Source organism: Sminthopsis crassicaudata, chromosome 1, assembly GCF_048593235.1.
Source record: "Sminthopsis crassicaudata isolate SCR6 chromosome 1, ASM4859323v1, whole genome shotgun sequence".
In the NCBI taxonomy this organism is placed as follows: Eukaryota; Metazoa; Chordata; class Mammalia; order Dasyuromorphia; family Dasyuridae; genus Sminthopsis; species Sminthopsis crassicaudata.
The window spans coordinates 711781761-711802089 of NC_133617.1; the positions used below are offsets into that span (position 1 = coordinate 711781761).

The 20329-nt window shown below is 38.8% G+C and overlaps 1 protein-coding gene across 1 annotated transcript in view; it reads right to left on the reverse strand.

The window, feature by feature from the left end:
- ARL8B (ARF like GTPase 8B) overlaps positions 1 to 17345 on the reverse strand; it is a 42252-nt gene extending 24907 nt beyond the window's left edge. The window contains exon 1 of the mRNA XM_074284039.1: positions 16905 to 17345. Within this exon, the coding sequence (XP_074140140.1) occupies positions 16905 to 17027 (123 nt within the window). The 5' untranslated portion in view covers positions 17028 to 17345. The remainder of the gene's footprint in view (positions 1 to 16904) is intronic.
- Positions 17346 to 20329: the final 2984 nt, after the last annotated feature.

Genomic DNA, 20329 nt, shown 5'->3' on the forward strand with positions numbered 1-20329 from the left:
TCTTGAGAATTTTTTATCTTTTCCAATTCAGAAATCCTACTTTCTGGTGATTTTTTAACCTTTTCTAATTCACAAATTTTGTTTCCCTGCACCTCCTATGAATTCTTTATTTTTTCCAACTCAAATTTCAGGACATTGTTATTCTCTATCATAGCTTCTCTTTCCTTTCCCCATTTTTCTTCAAACTCTCTTAACTTTTTAAAAGTCTCTTCTAGGAGAAAGAATTGGGGTAAGAATTTTATTTATCAGCTTCCTCCCAGACCAGATGCAGTAGCTCCTGTACCTGAACTAAGAGAGAGCTCTGGAAGAGTTCCCCTCTCTCTCCCCAGAAATGCCTCAGAGGTGATACGGCTGCGCTGTGAGAGTTGCCCAGTGAAGGACCCCACTGTGTGTCCTAGCGACTGCCCTGAGGTTTAAGAATGAACAGTAAAAGTGACACAAAGCGGTCGTGGATATCAGCAGCTGACGTGAAAAGCCCCTGCGCTCAAACTGCTAGTGTCTGCCCAGAAACCGAGGTCCCTATTTCAAAGGTTCCGCTTCTCTGGGAATTCCAGGGCTGCTAGAGTTCCACAGCCTCAGTCTAAGCACAACACTATGTGGATTAGATGTTGCCTCAGGCTGTGTCCCTGCTGTTCAGGCTCTTAACTACCCTAAGGTGAAGCCCCAAAGGCGGCTTCACAGCCCTGACGAGATCTGTTAGGTCACTTCCGCATTGGGGTGGTTCTAGGATCTGGCTTTATATTTTAAAGTGGCTTAATTTCTCTTCTGAACTGCTGTTTTATAAGCAGAGAAGAGCTAACAGCCTGTGTCAGATTCCTCTATCTCAGTGGCTTCTTTGATCCCAGAGTTCTCCCCAGCACGATCAGCGCAGTGTGCTAACACCCAACTGTCTGTGCTGGCCTCTTTTTTTTTCCTCCCCTGGGAACCAACCTTTTCAGTTGAAACTCCAGATTCTCTTCAGCTCATAAGTTGTGCTTCTAATCCTTGTGGTTTCTATCAATCCAACGTTATTTTTGAAGCTGATTTAACTAATTGGTAATGAGGGAAGAAGGGAGCTTACAAATTCCCGTGTATCTTCTCCGCCATCTTGGCTCCGCCCCCGAAATCAAACCATTCTCCAATTAATAAATGGTCAAAGGATATAAACAGACAATTCTCAGATGAAGAAATTGAAATTATATCCATTCATATGAAAGAGTGTTCCAAATCACTACTGATCAGAGAAATGCAAATTAAGACAACTCTGAGACACCACTACACACCTGTCAGATTGGCTAAGATAACAGGAACAAATAATGATGAATGATGGAGGGGATATGGGAAAACTGGGACACTAATGCATTGTTGGTGGAGCTGTGAAAGAATCCAGCCATTCTGGAGAGCAATCTGGAATTATGCCCAAAAAGTTATCAAACTGTGCATACCTTTTGATCCAGTAGTACTACTACTGGGCTTATATCCCAAAGAAATACTAAAGAGGGGAAAGGGACCTGTATGTGCCAAAATGTTTGTGGCAGCCCTTTTCGTAGTGGCTAGAAACTGGAAAAGAATGGTTGCCCATCAATTGGAGAATGGTTGCATAAATTATGGTATATGAAGGTTATGGAATATTATTGCTCTGTAAGAAATGACCAGCAGGATGAATTCAGAAAGGTTTGGAGTGACTTACATGAACTGATGCTGAGTGAAATGAACAGAACCAGAAAATTGCTGTACACTTCAACAACAATGCTGTATGAAGATGTATTCTGATGGAAGTGGATATCTTCAACATAAAGAAAATCCAACTCGCTTCCAGTTGATCAATGATGGAGAGAAACAACTACACCCAGAAAAGGAACACTGGGAAGTGAATGTAAATTGTTAGTACTACTGTCTATTTACCCAGGTTACTTATACCTTCAGAATCTAATACTTAATGTGCAACAAGAAAATTGGATTTACACACATATATTGTATCTAGGTTATACTATAACACATGTAAAATGTATGGGATTGCCTGTCATCTAGGGAAGGGAGTAGAGGGAGGGGAAAATTTGGAAAAATGAATACAAGGGATAATGTTACAAAAAAAATTACTCATGCATATATACTGTCAAAAAATTTTATAATTATAAAAATTTTTAAAAAAGGAAACAAAAAAAGTTATAATTATAAAATTAATTAAAAAAAAAAAAAAAGAAAGAAAATTTTCTCTATTACTCCTAGTTTTGACCTCTGGAACCTAAAAACAAGACCAATTAATTCCCCTTATTGAAAAGCAGCTTTTCAATACCTGAAGACAGTTAACCATTCTACCTCTACTACCCTCCTTCAGTCTTTCAGGATTTTATCTTCTCCATGCTAAATATGCCCCAGTTTCTTCAACCAGTTTTCAAGAAGACATGGATTCAAGGTCTGCAACCACCCTAAATACCTTCCTCTGGACACTGAGGTTTGTCAATGTTCTTTTTAAACTATAGCACGCTGAAAAAGACAACTCAGCTGAGAACAGAAGACTGGGACTATCAAGTCCCTAATCCTGGAATTTCTGCTTCAAAGTGAATTAATAGTTTTTTGGCTCCAACATTATATGTTGGGCTTACAATTCACTAATTTTCAGATCTTTTTCAAAATAATGACTAATCCTGCAGTTGCAGATTTGATTTTTTTTTAACCCATAATAAGACTTTACATTTATCTTATTGAATTTCATCTTAAAAGATTCTAGACTCTTAAGTCCTTTTGGATCCTGTCAAGCTTTTATTAACTATATCAAGCAAATTAGATAAGTATGCCATCTATATACATATTCACATCATTGGTAAAAATATTAAACAATATAGGACCATATGCAAATTCCTTAGGTACTGCACTGGAAATCTCCTGCCACATTCACATTAACTCATTTACAACTACTTTCCAATTCTAGCAATCCAATCAGTTCTGAGTCTTTCCAAATGAATTGTTTAACCCAGTGGTCTCCAAAGTAGAGATCATGGAATGGCTCTAAGGAAAGTGGAGGGAGGGGCTGCTCAACCCATGGGGTGATGAATTACTCAGAGGATGTGAAAACAGGTCATAACTCACCCTTAGATTTCCAACACAACTGCTTTCTGTGGATTCACTAGGTTCGACTTTTAAGGCAGGAAGCGTATTAAGTTAATTTGATCCAGCTACCTCCTCCAGTCAAATGTCCAAGTAAATTTCTATACTCCCTTCCCTCACCCAGCCCCACAATGTCCCTACATCTGCCCCTGGATCACAGTAGTGGCAGGCTCTATGGTACAGTGGTCAAAAATTCAATCCCACCACACTTTTTTTCATTTTTTCAATGAGACTAAGTAGCATAGAATGAGCAAATGTAGAAAGGTAGTAATTGTAGTATTACTTTCCCCCCAAAAAAAAACAACCCTCTTCTGGAATTCTCTACTTATGGAAATAACCACCCTTCCAACATCCCAAAAACTCATGCTCTTTATTCCTGACTCTTTCCACAAATGAAAGTGCTCTCTTCAAAGCTACCAACCTTTTTTTTTTAATTGCCAAATCTGATTGCCTTTTCTAGGTAATCTTGACATCTTGACATCTCAGCAGCATTTGATCATTCTTTCCTCTTGGATATTTGCCATCTCTTTTCTATATCTCTTTTGATCTTCCTTCCTTGTCTGACTACTCCTTCTCAAACCCCTTTGCTACATGGTCATCCATATTGTGCCCCCTAACTTGAATGGACCCCAAGTTTCTATCATGATCCCCCCTTTTTTCTCATTGTAAATTCACTTTCTTGCTTATTTTATCAGTTCTAGGGGTTTAATTATTACCTCATTAGAGGTCATTCCAGATCTACACCTATATCTATATCTATATCTATATCTGTATCTATATAGTACTAATCTTTCTCCTGAATTCCAGCCCCACATCACAAACTGCCTAATGGACATTTCAAACTACGTAGGAAAAGAAAGTGGAGAAGGGAAGGAATGGAAAAAAGCATTTATTAAGCTCCTCCCATATGCCAGGCTAAGTGATTTACAAATACCTCATTTGATCTTTACAACAAATCTCCATTTTACAGATGAGGAAGCTGAAGTAACTGTCAGTCAAGTAACTTTCCCAGTTTCACCCAAGCTACTATGTATCTGAGTCAGTATTGGAATTTAGATCTTCCTGACTCTAGGTCCAATATTCCATCCATTTAGTTATCTAGTTGTCTTTGAATCAGCCATAGGAATCTCAAACTCTATAGGCTCAAAATAACACTACTTACTTTTCTCTTCTCCCAAATACCATTCCTCCAAACTTCCCTTTTACTCACATAAGTAAATTTTTATACCAATATCCTTCCAGACAACCAGGCTTGTAACATTTTACCCTTGATTCCTCACTTTCCTTCAGTGCACATATCTAATCAGTTGTTATTTCTACCTTTCAAATAGTTTTCACCTACCTCCTCTCTCTCTTCAAAGTTGCCACCCCAGCTCAAGACCACATTACCTCTTACTTGCATCATTGTAAAAGCCTCCTAATTGTTCTTCCCGAATCAAGTAACTTTCTGCTCCAATCTCATCCTTCACAGAACTGCCAAAGTGATTTTCCTAAAGCACAAGTCTAACCATACAACTCAATACACTTCCAATTATTTCCATATAATTGTTTTAATTTATCTTCTATTAAGTTTTATAATGTATTGTAGCACATGCAAATCATTATAAGTAGATACATAATATTGGTGTTATTTGCAAAAAGTTGTTACTGATAAACACACAATTCAAGTTCAGAGACCACTGATATCACATTATAATCTTCTCCACACACAAAAAAATAAATAAATAAATAAATGAAACTTTGAGATACTTTAGAATGCTTTGCTAAAATCTAGGTCAACTATCTCCACAGATTTCCCACATCTACTAATTTAATAATCTTGTTAAAAAAGGAAATGAGGTTAGTCTAGTTTGACCACTTCTTGTCAAAGCCAGTAGCTCTTCATAATAATTACTGCTTCCTTTTCTAAATGTTTGCCTGTAATGTTCTCTTCCCTAAAGTACAATCGTTCTCTGTGAGCAGGTTTCTTGGGGGACTTTTGGAAACAGCCTTCCTTTCAGTTCTGTGTAATCATCCCAAATGCAGCCAGGAATTAAAGTCCAAATTCTTTACTTTCTCCTTCAAAGTCTTAAATCTTTTCCTGGGACCCGGTTAGCTTTCTTAGGGGCCTATCTCTCCTTGATTCCAAGAGCTCCCTCCAAATATCTCCAAATCCAAAGGTTTGTCCTTCAGCCTCTCATCCTCCCAATGTCTCTAGCCAGCACAAAAGTGGAAGTTGGAATGACTCTTGACTCCTCCCCTCCCAGAGAGTGGAATTGTGGGTTTCTGTGGGCTTATCACTCTGGTCCTGAGAGCTTCTTGCTTATATTTCTGCCTGGCTTGTGAATCTCCTCAAAGTCCAAGAGTAGGCTTGTGAACTCCTCCTTATATATGCTCTTTAGAGGTGTGAACTCCTCCTTCTATATGCTCTTTAGAGGTGTGAACTCCTTTAAAGGTGTGAACTAAGCACCTTGTTTCAAGTTCTGACCCATAACATTTGCCAATCACCTTATTAATGATACATTCTAGGATTTTCCCTGGAATTAAAGCCTAACTTATAGTCTGCAAACTCTGTTCTCTGTCCTCTCTTACTCTTTTTTCCTCCCTCTCCCCCTCTCCCCTCCCCCTTCTCCTTTCCCCCTTTCCTCCTCTCCCCCTCTTTCCCTCTTTTCCTTTTCTCCTCCCTTTCCTCTCTCTATCTTTAAAGACTAGGACATTTGTTCTTCTACATTCTCATATTAGTTCTATTTTCTGTAACCTTGCTGTAATCATTATCAGCAGCTCAGGGCTTTTAGTCCCTGAAGCTATAGGTCCCTGGGGTCAGGTGACCATGTGGTCAATTATGTTCTTATTATCTCTCCTTTCTCATCTTTAGTCTCAGTCCCAGTTAGTAATCTTTGTTCAGTTATGTCCAGGACAAAAGTAATTCTCTTTGGCAAAAAACAGAAGATCAGAGCAGTTCTACCTTCTCTTTATTGTTGGTAATCATCAACCCATTGATAAAGCTCCATTCTACTTTGATCCTTCTCACAATACCACCTTAAAAATCCTTTTGTGTTGATCCTTAGCATCTGTGCCAGCCAAGACTCCCACTGAGATCCAGCACTGCTGATACAGCATTTACAGGCCACATCCTTAAGATTCATTTTCTTTTACTTCATCCTTGGTACATTTTTGTTTTAAATCCAAATTTGTTGGGTCAGTTCCCTGCATATCTGCATCATCAGTCTCTCCAGAAAATTTCAGTTGTCCCCTCATCAGAATTCAATGCAATTTATGAAACAATAAGGATGTCTCTTTCATCACTAGCTTGGCTGCATCACTTGGGTCTTGGATTGGTTTTGTGACCTAAGAGAGTACAGACTACTACACATATGAGAAGCCACGTAATGAGAAGTAGCCTCGCATAGGAGAGAAAGAACAGGCCTCAGAGCCAAGAAGGTCTGGGTTCAAATCTCATCTCTAGTGCATAAGTGTTTATATGACTGGTCAAATCATACAGTAACCTCTGGGTGCTCAGTGGAAATTACAAAGCAAATTCTCTAAGGCTCAAAGTTAAAACTTACCAATGTAACAGGAGTTTCCTTACCTGGAAAGTTCACCCTATCAATGAAAAAGGTCCTAAAAGAAAGTTCCAATTCTATTTATGTAATGAAGAGATCCCATACTATGCTATTAAATGAGAATCATAATTAAGAATTGTCAGTAGCTCGATACTGCATTCCTTTTTGAATTACTGAAACAAATTACCTCAGCATAAATCCAGTTGTCCTTCTACCAGGTAGAAAGCTGGTTAAGATTATTTGACTAGCAATATAAACAAAAATCCACACTTTCCAAACCACCTTATTCCCCAAAAGCTATGCTACCATAAATGTGACAATTTACTAATGAGGCTGAAGTAGGAAATGTGGATTTTTAAGAGTTAGTACAACTCTTACTAGATTTGGAATATACAGATACCATCAAAAGCCAAATGAAAGTACAAATAGACAAGTTAAAAAATATAAAGCATACAATCCACAAATGATCACAACCACTTTTTTAACTGAATGAAATAAGGTTCATTATGTTTAGTAATTCATAGTATCAAATGTTTAAAACTAGATTGTACCAACACAAGTTCTGAGCTTCTCTTCTCTAAGAGTGACCACTTAAAACTAAGGTCAGTGTTCTTAGTAGACAGATGACCTCTAAGACCAAAGGCAAGGTAAATTGTCACCTCTAACAACCTAACACAGAATCAGGTCACCAAAACTCAGCTCTCAATGTATGTATAGATAGGTTAAATGACAAGAAATAGTGTCAACAGGTCACAGCCAATAAAAGATACAATTATAAATGAGTTAGACCAAATGCTTTACAGTAACTGATTATATCATGGGCTGGTTCTTTTTGAGTAGTAAGCAACAGGATGCAACAGAAAAAGAATGGGAGCAGCTCTACAGGACCCAAAGCAATTACAGAGAAAACCATAAACAAACCAGGTGAAATGAAATTAGGGATCATGCAACAATCTTTCCAACTAACTAGGTTCAAATGGTAAGGTAATGAGTGTCATAATCTGAGTAGAAAGAATATCACAAAATGTAGGACATCAAATATAAATATCTAAGACTTAAAAGAAACTCAAGGGAGAAAGCTGTTAATATTTTTCCAACCATGCATTCCATGGGGCATTAAAAAAAAAAAAAAAAAAAACACTTCTCCCTATAGGGGGACTCTTGAGTCACCCAACATTTAGGATGGTAGACCCAATGGTCTAGTTTATCAAGCACTCATCATGTGCTCAATAATGAGAAGTTTGGGCCCAAGATGATATATAGCTAGATTGCCAGTTTCACAGCCTGCAATGGTTGCACCTACTAATACCAGGGTTTGTTCTGTTGATTGACACCTGTCCTTCTGCAGACTTCCAATAATTTTCACTTCCTTATGTAACCCTAAACATTTCAAATAAATCATTTCCTGTACTCTGAAACAAAAGCTGTGACTGACAATCCATCATATTAACATTTTAGGTCAATAATACACATATTATAAACTTTTTTTTAAGCCACCGGAGAATGAAATCCACTGACCCTCTGACCCTCTTTTGAGGATGTTTAAAGCTGTTAAAATATGGTAAAGAAGTACTGATAGGAGGCTAACAGGGACATGTGATTCAAAATATAAGTATGGGGCAGGGAGTCAAGAAGACCTGATTTTAAATGAAAGGCAAGTATTTATTTATAAGATGGGTGATTCTGGCTAAGTCACTTTCCCTCTGTCTGCTTCAGTTTTCCCCACTTATAAAATGGAGTTAACAAACTCCTATGGTTATTACGAGGATCAGGTGAGATCATATTTTAAAAGCTCTTAGCAAACATTAAAGGGCTATCTAGAAATGCTAGCTATATCACCTTTCCTGATTTCTTTTCTAAAGTATGTCATTTTAAAAGAATAAAAATGATATCAATTTGTGCAGGCACAATGCAAATACTAAATTTGCTTTAACTGAAAGAGGGCTCAATAATCACAGAATTTAATCCAGAACTTAAACTCCAAGAGCAGACAACACGGAACATTTAAGACCAAAAGGATAATGGATAACAGGCATTTATGCTGTCAGTAGATATCAAATTCACAAACATTCTAGTTTTTCTCCCTATTAACTTGAGAGACAGAGACAAGGGGGTAGAGTTTCTGAAGATATAAAGATATAATACATTTCCTGCCTCCTAAAGAGTCTAACTTTCAGTCTGACAATTTTTGTATCGTGTTAGCAAACAGGTTTTCTCAGTAGTTAGATGAAAGACATTTCTGCAGTGACTTAAGATTTGTAAAAACAATATTCACACACCCACAAACACACACACACACACACAACATCTCACTTAAACCTTATAAATTACACTCTGACATTTGTATTATAAGTATTATTTTACAGATGAGAACTGACTCTCTCGGGAGTTTTGGTGACTTTCCCATGAATACAACTTTCATCTTCAATACTTCAAAAACACGAGATTATGTAGTTAACTTGTCACTAAAGCAAGTCTCATCCTCTCCACAACTTAGTAAACTGTCTTCATGAATTGCTTTTGCTGAAAACATCCATCATCTTTCTGACAGAAAGCCTCTCTCTAGCCTTGGCCAGGCTGACTCCTTGACAACAAATTCAGAATTCTAGCTCATCCACATCATCTGCTTTTGAAGCACATACCTTCAATTACCCACACCCCACTTATACAGGATGCTCAGGCATTACCGGAATGAAGCTTCAGCTTCCATGAAATAACTGTTTTAAGGTGGCTGGGATTTTACCCCCACTAAAATCTCAAGATTATTCTCTTATTAAGAGTTATATAGAAAACAAACACAAAAGCCCACTTCTCAGGAGAGAATTCTACAAGTAGGCACCTCCAAGTGCCCTCCTCTTTTTAATGTGTGGATGATAAAAAAAAAAAAAGTCTACCTTGGGTACTATTGTTGGCACAAAAACATTTGTTAAATAGAAAACTTAACCAAATTCTACTTCATCTTAGCTTTCCTTTGAAAAAGGTATGGCTTCATGGCCAGTGTCTGAAATCACACAGTACTGATACTCCGTTGATCAATAATTTTACTAGCAAAGATTTTTCTCCTTCCTAAGGATAGCAAATGAGAATGAGTATAAATCCTCCAAGTGTAGTCATTACTAATAAAGTCTTAATTAAATCTTTCCGACTAGAATCAGAAGAATGAGAATTTTCAGCTTCCCTACTTTAATTCAGAAAAAAAATCCATAAAAACACGTTATTATTGCAATTATACATTTTCTAATAATAAGTATATTAAGTCTTATTTTATTCTCTAAGATAATCAAATTCAATGTATAATTATGTGCCATACACCAATTACTACGAGAGCCTTGAAATATAATTTGTCTATCTTTTGTAAATTACCCAGTTTATGAATGGTCAGAAATTTCTGAATTAAAAATAATCCAATTCATAAAGCTAAAAGATAAATGCATTAAAAAAAAAACTAAACTCTCAAGAGTAATCAATTTGAACTATTCTCATAATTGTTCAACATTTCCCAAATATATCTTCTCACAGAATCTTCACATGCTCAAATTTTGAGGCTCATAATAAAAATTCCTACATGCTTAGAGCAACTCTACTTTAACTGGCAAAAAAAAAAAAAAAAAAAAAAGTCAGTAACAGCTAGCCAAAATTATCTTTGCCAAACATCTTGTAATGTACAGAAATTAAGCTATGGTAATGCAGGTTCCTCAGTATTAAAAGACATTTTTCATCTCTTTATGTGAAGAGAAACTTCCAAATGCAAAAGAGATCTAGCATCTGGGTAATTCCAGAAGTTAATTTAAAAAGGAAGGAGAACAAGAAACAGGAATTTTTTTTTTTAAATAATACATGAATAATAAATAATACATTAAAAATAATACAAAAACTAATTTTTCAATTGAAAAACAAAACAAAAAGATCTGTCCAGTGCAGGACATCAAAGGGAATATAATCTTGTTGAAAAAGGTTGGTCAAATGCTGAAATCAGATCCATACACAAGAGCCATCCATATCTAATTTAAGAAACAGGGTAAGCTTAACAGCATAATAAAATGGAGTACTTGTGTTTTTACTTTAAGAAAATGACTTAAAAACTTTAAAACCTAAACAACTTGAACCTAAAAACTTTAGTGCAGAACAAGATTTTAAAACAAGTTCAAATATACCTTGGGAAGTAGTATCTAAATCAGTATCTAAAGTGCTTAATTTAAATCTAAATGCTTATGTACATAATTCTATGGTTTTTCTCTTAATTCAGAAGAGAAATACTTTCTATTTACTATGTTTCTAGTTCCAATATAATAATTTATTTGCAACAGTCAAATAATAACCTAGCCCAAGTTAAAAATAACTAATACTTCAGTGCTCTTTTATTACACTAATGTGGATACTGATTACAACACGTCCATGTCTTCTCATCCTCTTAAAGTCCTTTGTTAAACCCCCCATAGCAAATCTAGTCAGAGGCTAGGTGGTCTTCCTCTACATCTCTATATTTTGTGGGAACACCCATGAAGCACACAGGCTCTCTATTAAGCTTCATCCTCAACACATAATGCCCCCCCTTTTTAGGGTGTATAGCTCTGAGATATCTTTCAACAATTTTTCTGATGTACAATTCTTCAATGGTAACATTTTACACCTTGTTTCTTTGCTCCCCATGAATCTCTCCACTGCCACTCAGGGATCCACACTTTAATCATTTACAGATTATGGAATTGCAGCATTACTATCACATAGCATCACCCAAAGATAGTAAATAAATGATTAGTTTAATAATCTCAAATATTTTTCAGAAATGAAGTCTACTTTGTGAAACTGTTTGGAATTAATAATTGCTCTTATTATAAACCCCGAAATAAGTCAGCATCCATCAAGCAGTATGAAGTCAGGTAAGTAGTGCAGAGAATAAACATTAGGGTTCTGAAAGAAAAATTAACAAAGTCTAGTCCACTAATAATTTTAAAACCAATTAATGCTAATGTAGTATCACAACAATTAGAAAGAGTAAGTCATATTTACACAGATTGCCTACCAGTTTAACAAAGAAACTGGGGGTAAAGTGGGAGATGTTCCATTTTGTAGCCCTAGTTTTATTAGTAGTAAGTTTTAGAAGAAACAATTTAACACAGATAAGGAATAGTGTCAATAAATTCAAAAATACTCACTGCTCTGGTACTGGGCTTTCTCCCAGAAAAATAAGTAAAATTTACCCTAAAATTCCAATCTAGGCTAACATTATAACAGCAGAATATGATCACTTAAATATCCAAATTTCCTAAATACCAATTTTATTTCCTATAGAAGCCAGGAATTTTTAATTGAAATTCAATGGATGTTCCACTTGATTTTTGATGGTCCATGTGACTTTGGGCAATAAGGAAGGTTACAACAGGCTATGAAATAACTTCTTTAAGGTAGTAATTTTAAATACAGTAAAATTCATTCTTTTTTTAAATTAGGTCTTTGATTTCACTTATAGATTAGAGAACATGTCAATACAAAAGATAGGCAAGTAGATGAGTAAAATTGAGCTAAGACCCTTGGAGATGAGGGCTATTTAATTGTTGCCTTTGTCTTCCAACAGGAGGGCACACAGGAGTCCCAATACCAAAGTAGAGTGTGATAGTTCCTAGGTAATGCTGAAGGACGCTTGAAGATAAGTGACAGTCTTTGTATTTAAGGACCTTCCACTCTATATAGAAATGGGCATCTGAACAAAAAGAACTAAAAAATGAAGTAAAAGAAAAGTGCATAAAAGCATTGAGAGGCAACATAGTAGAGGCTAAAGCAGAACCTGAGTTCATCTGGAGTCAATCCCTTTCCTAGTCCAACTATATAATCACAAGCATTGGACTCGGCCAGGCCTTCTTAACCTCTCTTATGTAAAGTTCTCCTCTGCAAGTCTGATGAAGCCTAATGATGCCTTCCCAGATATGTTTTTAAATGCATCAAAAAGAAAAATACATAGGAATGCAAGAGAAATCAACTTTATTTAAACAGTTATTAAAATATTGAAAATGCAAGTTCCTGGATCACAAGTTAAGAACCCCTGCACTACAGGATTTCTAAGGTCTCTTCCAGCTCTATACATATTCCCCTAATTGCTATGAAAGTCAGATAAGTTGTGGCTGAGGGTTTCAAAGCCCTCAAGCTTCTCACAGCAGATTCCAGGATATTCATAAGTAATAATATCCTGAACCTCTCAGAAAAGCCAACTGCTTATGTAGATGAAGAGTACTCCATCAAAAGATTTCACTATTTATCTCTAAATCTGTACATAGGTCACTTAATAAGGATTTTCCTTTAACAATTGTTTATCACTTTTTTATGAAAAAATTGAGCAAATATTTAATCTATTATTAATTGTTGCTTTGAAGATATAAAAGTAACACAGTAACTCAATACATTCAGTAAGTTTCTATCCATAATATTCTGAGAGTAACTATATACTCTCTTCTGGTCTCTTTAGGCTTCTCACTGTTAATCAAAGGATCTGAAATGTCTAGATTTATCATATTACAGAGACTGTAATAAGCAATTTTATCTAAATCTAAGGATTTAGAGGGAAGCCAGATGACAGAGTAGATACAGCATCAGATCCGGAAGGGCAGTCTGAATTCATATGCAGCTTTAGGCACTAGCTGTGTGATTCTGGGCAAGTCACTGTCTGCCTCAGTTTCCTCATCTGTAAAATGAGTGGGAGAAGAAAAGGCAAACCACTCCAGTATTTTTGCCAAGAAAACCCCAAATGAGATCATGAAGAGTCAGACATGGCTGAAACAACTGAACAACAATAGTTTAGAAAGCAATTCTCTACTCCAATTAGTTTTTATATTTACCTAACACTTCTCACAATATGTTTCTCTTTAGCACAAAAAGCAAAAATAAATGTTATATGAGTTAAGTCAAAAAATCAACTGGTAAAGAATGTTTAAAGGCCAATGAAGAAAGAAAAATCTTGATAGTTCAAGCTCAGAAAGTCACAGACAAAATCTCTTTAGATCACCAGGAAACTTTTGCTAAGATTACCTCAACACCAGTACTTATAGAATTTCTAGGGTGCACAAGGCTTTTCCATCACACACACACTTCATAAGGAATATGTGGACTCTATCAACTTCCTAATAACAGAAGAATTCTAATTAAAAAGAGGTTACTCAACATACATCACACAGATCACATCGTAAACAGAGCACATGATTTATTGTGCAATAATTGCTTAAACATAAGATTTTGCATTGTCTTTGAGTTTAGGAGTCTTTCATTTCTTAATAAATACCTTCATTAAGAAATTCAGAGATCAATAAAACTTCTCTCTGTTTGAAGGAGAATTTCAGTTTCTAAGTTCTGAATCCCCCTCTAACTCTAAGGTTCTTAATCTAAAGTCCAGTAAATAAGTTTTTTTTTTTTTTAAATTAAGTGTATTTCAATATAATTGCTTTCCTTCTACAGTCCTATATATTTTATTGTATGCATTTAAAAATGTAATTTTGAGGAAGGAGCCCCTAAATTCCATTAGATTACCAAGGGGCCTTGCCTTTAAAATTAGTAATAAAATAAAGATTATTACCAAAAAACAAAAAACTTTTTTTCCCCCTGAGGCTGGGGTTAAGTGACTTGCCCAAGGTCACACAGCTAGGAAGTGTTAAGTGACTGAGACCAGATTTGAACTCCTGAATTCAGAGCTGGTGCTCTATCCACTGCACCACCTAGCTGCCCCTAAAATTGCTTTTCTTAAAAGCATTACCAATTATTTTGATTTGACTGAAAGTTATTTCAGAAGCTAATGATTCCAAATGACAATTAGCTTCAACTAATCAATTTAAGTCTAGGAAGAGGCAAGTATTTAATGCAGGATTGATAAATTAGAATAAACATTCAATTTTCACTAAAGACGTAACGTGGTCTAAATATCTGCATTCAAGTTTGAAGCATAAAAATTAATTTTTTTTTAAATCACAGTAGAAATAGATATCTAAAGTTTATTTTTAAGTGTCTGAAGAATTACATACTTTTTTAAATTAAAAATTGTCCTTTAAAATAAAAATTCCAGGGTCAGCTAGATGGTGCAGTGGATAGAGCCCCTGCCTTGAATTCAGGAGGACCCGAGTTCAGATCTGGTCTCAGACACTTAACACTTCCTAGCTGTGGGACTCTGGGCAAGTCACTTAACCCCATGGGGCCTCAGGGTAAAATAAAATAAAATAAAAATTCCAAAATTAATTCTTGATACTAAATTTCACACTTAACATGAAGTTAGTAAGGTTTTCTTTCTTTAAAAAAAACAACATTAGTATGAGCTAAAGTTACCAGTCCAAATTTATCTCACATGGAACATCATTTGTATCCAAAAGTTAACCACACTGATGACATTCATCTGCTTAATTTTATTTGTAGAATTCTGACTTCTTTCAAGAGGCTCTGAAATATTGTAAAATGCCCTTCTGCAAAAGTGCTGAATACAATTAAGAGATAATTAATTAGCTTTTAAAAAGTCAACTGGGGACAGCTAGGGGGTGCAGTGGATTGAGCACCAGCCCTGAATTCAGGAGGACCCCAGTTCAAATCTGGTCTCAGACACTTAATAGTTCCTAGCTGTGTGACCCTGGGCAAGTCACTTAACCCCAGCCTCAGGGGAAAAAAAAAGTCAACCGAGAACTGAAAAGGGAGTGATTCCATGGATATTTTTCAAAATTTGCCCTGTTTTTATATGAAATACATCTACAAAATATCACCAGTACTCTCAAAAAAAAAAAAAAAAAGTTTTCAGAAGTGAAAAAGTTTTAAGATTTCCCAAAGTTACCAGCTTCTTTGGCACAAAATTAACACTTGAGTACTCTGCCTTTCTGCAAACCACGAGGAATCTTTTGAAAGAACAAAAATTCCAAAAAAAACAAAAAAAAAAACCCTCAAATGGTCATGTTACAATCAAAATAAAGTTAGAATGATCAAAAGAATCAAAAAAGGATTCATTTGTTTTCATCTGGCCTACTACTGCACTTTTTTTGTTACTTTTAATTTTAAATTTTGGGCCACTATCCGCTCAGTAACTTAAATGTTCACTCATCTTTATTCATTAAAATATGTATGTACAATAAACAGTGGTGATCATCCCAGATTTTAAAAGTAACTTCTATTACTCTAAAATAGCTTTTAAAAGTGCGAGCATTACTCCTGGAAATCCTAATTCCCTCCAAGTTGGGGTTTAAAGCATTTCCTTAGGCTTCGATTTCGTAGGCTCTGTCAGAATTTGCAGTAACATGGCAGTGGATTCGAATGATTAAGAGTCACAGGTTACTTCGCTTTTCCTACATGGGAGAGGAACTCCTGATTCATTCCCGTGGTCAAACCAGTTGAGCAGCTTGCCTTCTGTCAAAGGCAGCTGAGGTGTCGGGTCTACCAGCGCGGTCTGGCCCGGGAGGCCGGTCCGAACTTCTCGGCCCCACAAGACTAACAGCCGACTCCCATTTCTCTTTCTCCTCTCGGCACGCTCTATCTTTCCCTCCCAGACCAAACTTTACAGCAGACATGGAATCAACACTAAACAGTCCCCTGCTCTCGCACGAGCCCCCGACACCAGCGGAGTGACTGCCAGTCAGCCCCGGCCCCGCACCCTTCAGGTCAGCCCCTACACCCTTATTCCTCCAACAACTGGCAACAGTCACATTTCTGGAGGTAAGAATTTCGCAGAATTCGTGTAATCTCCCCTGTTTTGACGAATAATTTCCACGAGATTCGAGACCTTTAAAATCACGGGGTTTCCCCAATAATCTCAAATTGACTCTATTTTTTCTGGCTTTTCCTGCACTTTCGGCTGGGACTCCCGTCCTCCCCGGCTCCCTTCGAGGTCCGGAGAAAAGCCCTTCCCGACGGCCTCGGTTAGTTACCCAACTGACCGCACTGCCCACCGTAGAGGTACTCGGGAGCCCCCGCCCTGCTCCGTCGGACGGCGGGCAGTCTTCTGCCTTTCTTTGTAGCTCCTGCCCATCCCAGTGGCCGGACGGCTCGGAGCCGGACCGCCGGCATCTCCCCCGCCATCCCCACAGGCCCGAGGAGGCCCCCGGAGTTAAGTGAGAGAAGACAAGGATTAAAGGGCCGCGGGGGTCGGCCGGGGACACAGAGGAAAGGGAGAGCCCCCCACACACACAACCATCCCCACGGAGGCAGCGTCTACTACGCGCCGGGCGTGGGAGCCCGGAGTTTCCACCGGCCTGGCCAAGCGGGGAGGGGGAGTAGGGGCCCGCCCCGTGTCCGTCCCTCCGGGGGGCCCGGCGGGACACTCACCGCGATGACATTGACGAAGGTGGTCTTGCCCGAGTACTGCAGCCCCACCAACGTCAGCTCCATCTCTTCCTTCCAGAAGAGCGAGCGGAACCAGTCCAGGAGCCGGGAGATGAGCGCCAACATGATGGCGGGGACGGGCGGCTTCCACGCGAGCAACACGGACCCCTCACGCCAACGGCTCGGCCGACCCCGGGAAGCGACGCGGACGGGGACGGAGACCGAGACACAGACAGGGAAACGCGCAGAGGCGGCGGCGGCGGCGGCCGGAGCCAGGAAGCCGAGAGAGCGGTCATATGACTCGGCCTCCCCTCCACGCCCCGCCGGCCTGCACGCACGGCAAGAGCGGCACGCCTGCGCCGGCGAGCCTCCCTCGGAGCCTACAGCGGCCCCTACCGGACAGCCAGACACAGGAGGCCCGAAAGTCCTGCGCGCCCCGCTCCGCCCCGCCCCTCGGACAGTGTCAAAGCGCGAGCTCCTGTCAATCATCCCATGCTAACTCCCGCAGGTGAGCTGAAGCTCACTTGGTTCTTACATCCTTCCTTTTTTGGAGACTTGCCCAAGGTCACTCACAAAGCTAGAGATTTAAATTAAGTTTAAATTTAATTCATTTAATTTATTAAATTAGGATTTAAATCAGACCTGCCCCACCCTGCCCTGTCCGCCAGCTAGGTCTGTTGGGGAGAATCCCGTAAATTCACTAAAGCCCCCTTTACTTACTTATAAAAATGGAACTACTCTCTAACGTGTTTCCATACCCAAGAGTTATAGACTGACACCAGGGAAGAGTATGGGAGTGAGGAGACCCCAGGTCCGGGTCCCACACTCCAACCTTCTTCTCCCTCAGAAACATCAGTAAACAAACCCCCTCACTCCCAGCCCCTGCAAAACAACTCGCATTGTCTACTTCATAGACTTGTTCTCCGGAAACTTTCTGGAAACATGTGATGTAGCCTTTCCTTGAGAAAAAACACAAGGCACGGGGTATCAAAGCTTTGCATTTGTTTCCTAAAGGAAAGGAGCGAGGCTGAATGCATGGAAAGACTGGTCAAATTTTGGGTCCTCTAGTGTTATTATTGCTGCAAGTGGGGCAGTGGAAAGAGCTCTCCTTCTAGAGTCACGGGACCTGTGTTCAGTTTTAATTCCCGGGACAGGTACATGATAGAGTGCTCTAACCATAATGGAGTCAGGAAGCTCTGAGTTCAAATCCAGCTTCAGACACTTAATCGTTGTGTTACTCTGGCAAATCAGTTCATTCCACTTGCCTCCCCCCCCCCATCAAAAAAAATGTTTTTTAACTTCCCTGCTTACTTTTGGTGGGATATTAGGAATGTGACCCAACCTCCATCCCAGGGGTCCTCCAACTTTTTAAACAGGGGCCAGTTCACTGTCCCTCAGACTGTTTGAGGGCCGGACTGTAGTAAAAAGAAAAGCTCCCACTCTGTCTCCACCCCTCAGCCCATTTGCCATAACCCGGGGGTCACATAAACGTCCTCAGTGGCCACATCTGGCCCTCGGGCCGTAGTTTGAGAGCCCCTACTCTATACATTTGAAACAAGATGAGGTGAGAGCTTTCAAGACAGTTGTGAAAATCGAGAAAGGCTTCATCTACTTCAGAGTTTGAGTAGGCCTGAAGGACCTACTTGAGTCTCCCTCCTGCTATCCTCCCATGACATCATTTTCTCCCTATTTCAGTCAGATATGGGCAACTATGTACTTATTGGTCAAGTTCAATTTCATGGGTAGATCTGGAGTTTAGACTCTCAGCCAATGAGGATGAGGGTCAGTGGTGGGAGGGGACGTTTTATAAACTTTGCTTTGCTTCTAGAGATCTCTCCAGCTTTTTTTTATTAAATGGTGACTCCTCACCATTTCTGACACATTTATAAAATGAAAGGAGTGAACTAAACAATTTGTATCCAACATCCATCATCATCACATGAATATAAGCAGGTGCTGCCCTCAAGGAGTTATATTCTTCTAAAGGAAATTAATTCTTGATTAATGTTAGTGACCTGGTGTACATTTTTCTTTAAAAGAAATGACTAATTATGAATTCTTGATTAATCAAAAGTTCAACAAATTTTGCATTGGTGAAGTGATTAACCAAATGTAGGAGTTAATGCTGGAATAATATTAGATCCTGATGTGACTTGCATAGACATCAAATATCGGGATTTGGTCATATGAAGAATTTCACAATGGCCATTCTCTGACAAAAGATAGGTTTATTTAGGAGAAGAGGTTACAGACAAAATGAAGCTGATGGGGTTGAGGTCCCTTTAAGAAACCCCCCAAGGCTGACCTTTGATTTACAAATCCTGGTCAGTGGGCTTTCCCCATCCCCCCACAGGATCTGAACTAACTTGAGTTTTCCCAGCCCCCACAGTTTAAACCCATTGAATTCTATTCAATGCTGACCCTGGCTGAAAGCTCAGCAGGTGCTTGGGACTTTACCCACAAGCCCCTTTAGGTATAAAAGACCCAAACCGGAGCTCTCTCTTTGCAGCAGCCCTTCCCCCCAAACATGGTATCCTTCTGGCCATGTAAGAGTTCCCGCCCACTCAGAGACCACCTTTGGCCCTGTCGTCTTTCTACCTTTAACCTTACTTCCAAACCCTACAATAAACCTTTTTATCAATCTAGGTTGTCGGGTCTGTAAGTTCATTTACAGGGGACTGTGCACCTTCACGACTATCTTTGTGCAGACCCAAGAGGGGTTCCCCCTTCCCTAACTCTCATCAAAGCGATATAATTGACATTGGGTAAGTATAAAAGGGTTGGGAAATCATATAGTTAGCAAAGAAAGGATTTTTAACAAGTAACAATGGAAAAGAGAAGTTCCCTAGTGGAACTCACAATTAATCAGGAATTGGGAGTATACCATTGATTTGCAGGCTAAATCCTAAAGGGGCTTCAACATCCTAAAAGAATTAGTTGTAATAAGGAAAAAGACACCATGAAACTGAGGGGAGAATAAGAGTAGAGACACAATATGCCATGGGGAAGATAAGAGAGGAAAGACACCATGAGGCAGAAGGCTATGGGGGACTAACTCAAAAGGGGTTCAGCAAAGATGGCATGGGCCATGAACAGATTTATAAAAGAAATTTATTTTCAGGAGTTTGACATAACTTGGATTTCTGGCTGGATACCCACAGCCACCACAGAGGGTAGAACTATAAGACTGAACTGAACTCCATCAGTGCCCTCCTTGCTTGCCTCAGGGAGTAATTTTGTTAGCATTTTAGACTTTATCAACTCCCCCTAGTTACTCTGAACCTCATCCAATTCTACCTAATCAAATCATTTTATAGATAAAAAGCTAAAGCCCAGAATGATAAAAGTCCAAAAAGTCACACGGGCAATGAGTACCAGAACTGGAGTTTGAAATTAAGTTCTCAAATTCCAAGTCCAGGACTCTTTTC